The 1601-nt window shown below is 39.4% G+C and overlaps 1 protein-coding gene across 1 annotated transcript; it reads right to left on the bottom strand.

Annotated features, from left to right (window-relative positions):
- Window positions 1-1148: 1148 nt before the first annotated feature.
- Window positions 1149-1601, bottom strand: LOC133314233 (uncharacterized). The gene has a single exon (XM_061515672.1). The coding sequence runs from the start codon at window positions 1599-1601 to the stop codon at window positions 1149-1151; it is 453 nt and encodes a 150-aa protein (XP_061371656.1).

Raw genomic sequence — 1601 nt, 5'->3', positions numbered from 1 at the left:
CATAGCAGTTTCTAAGGCATATCCCCAGAATGAATCAGGCAAAGGTGAATAACTGAGCATCGATCTTGCCATCTCTAAAAGGGTTCTATTTCTTCTTTCAGCGACTCCATTCTGCTGGGGTGTCCCTGGAGAAGATAATTGTGAAACTATCCCTTCTTGGGTCAGGTAAGACCTGAACTCTCCAGATAGGTATTCACCCGCTCGATCAGACTGAAGAGTCTTAATTTGAACACCAATATGTTTTTCTGCCTCAGCCTTGAACTCTTGAAATTTTCCAAAAGCTTCAGACTTATGACGCATCAGGTACACATGTCCAAATCTAGAGTAATCATCAGTAAATGTGATGAAATACTGATACCCGCCTCTGGCCTGGACATTTATTGGTCCACATACATCAGTATGCACCAATTCCAGCTGATGTGTGGCACGATTTCCTTTGGCCTTGAAAGATCTCTTAGTCATTTTACCCTCTAAACAAGATTCACATACTGGTATTGGTTCAAAGTTCAGGGATTTTAAGATCCCACTTTTGACCAAACCGTGCATCCTGTTTGAGTTAATGTGACCCAACCTCAAATGCCAAAGATAAGTTTCATTGGAAACTTTTCTTTTCTTTGATGAGTTGATATGCTCAACATCTCTTAATTCAACATGATAAACTTCACAGGGTACATGACTAAGGAAATAAAGACCATTAAACATTACGCCAGAACAAATAAAAGAAGACGAACTCCTTATTGAAACTGAGGAATTAAACCGAACTGTTAAACCATGTTTAATCAAACAACTAACAGAAATTAAATTCCTCTTAAAATCCGGAATAAATAAACAGTCTTCTAAAACCAAAGTTCTGCAATTATTAAAAGATAAAATAACTTGTCCCACTGCTAGTGCAGACACAAGCTCCCCATTTCCAAGCTTCAAAACTCTTTGTCCTTCACTTAAAGGCAAGCTATGTTTGAACCACTGCAAAGAGTAACAAACATGGTTAGTGGCTCCTGAATCAATGATCCATTTATCATTGTAATTCTCCACTAAACAAGCCTCAATCACATGTAAATTACCCATACCTGGCTGATTCATGCGTGGGCAATTTTTCTTCCAATGCCCCTTTTGTCCGCACTTGAAGCACTTACCTTTCGGCTTCTTCATTGCAACTGGTTTGGCAACTGGAATACCTGATTTCTTCTTTTTCTTGTCTTGTTCTTCCCCTTGGGTTTCCCCTTAGGTTTCACAGAACTTTCACCAGCATAAAATGCACTGCCCTGCTTGACTAGAGATTGTTCAGCACTCTCAAGCTCGTGCATAAGTTGAGTAAGATTAAGATTCATCTTATTCATATTATAATTCATCTTGAATTGAGTGAAGTATTCAGGCAGTGATTGCAAGAGAAGATCAACTTTTACTTCTTGTTCAAACTTGACCCCATGATCCTCAGCCTTCTTGAAGTTTGCAATCATTGACAAATAATGATCCCGCACACTTCCTCCAGACATTACTGTCTTAGTGACAGCATTCAGCGCAATCTGCCTAGCAAAGCTGCTAGATGTAGCAAACATGCCATCAAGAGTCTGGAGCATATTTGCTTCACTCTCAACCAT

This window comes from Gastrolobium bilobum, unplaced genomic scaffold (genome assembly GCF_033153095.1).
Source record: "Gastrolobium bilobum isolate Gb01-03AN ecotype WA unplaced genomic scaffold, APGP_CSIRO_Gbil_v1 utg60095, whole genome shotgun sequence".
Classification (NCBI taxonomy): Eukaryota; Viridiplantae; Streptophyta; class Magnoliopsida; order Fabales; family Fabaceae; genus Gastrolobium; species Gastrolobium bilobum.
Note: the sequence above shows the minus strand (reverse complement) of the source record. Positions and strands in the feature narration are given on the sequence as shown.

Coding starts and splice junctions, on each gene's coding strand:
- LOC133314233 (XM_061515672.1), bottom strand. CDS start 1,601: ATGGTTGAGAGTGAAGCAAATATGCTCCAGACTCTTGATGGCATGTTT.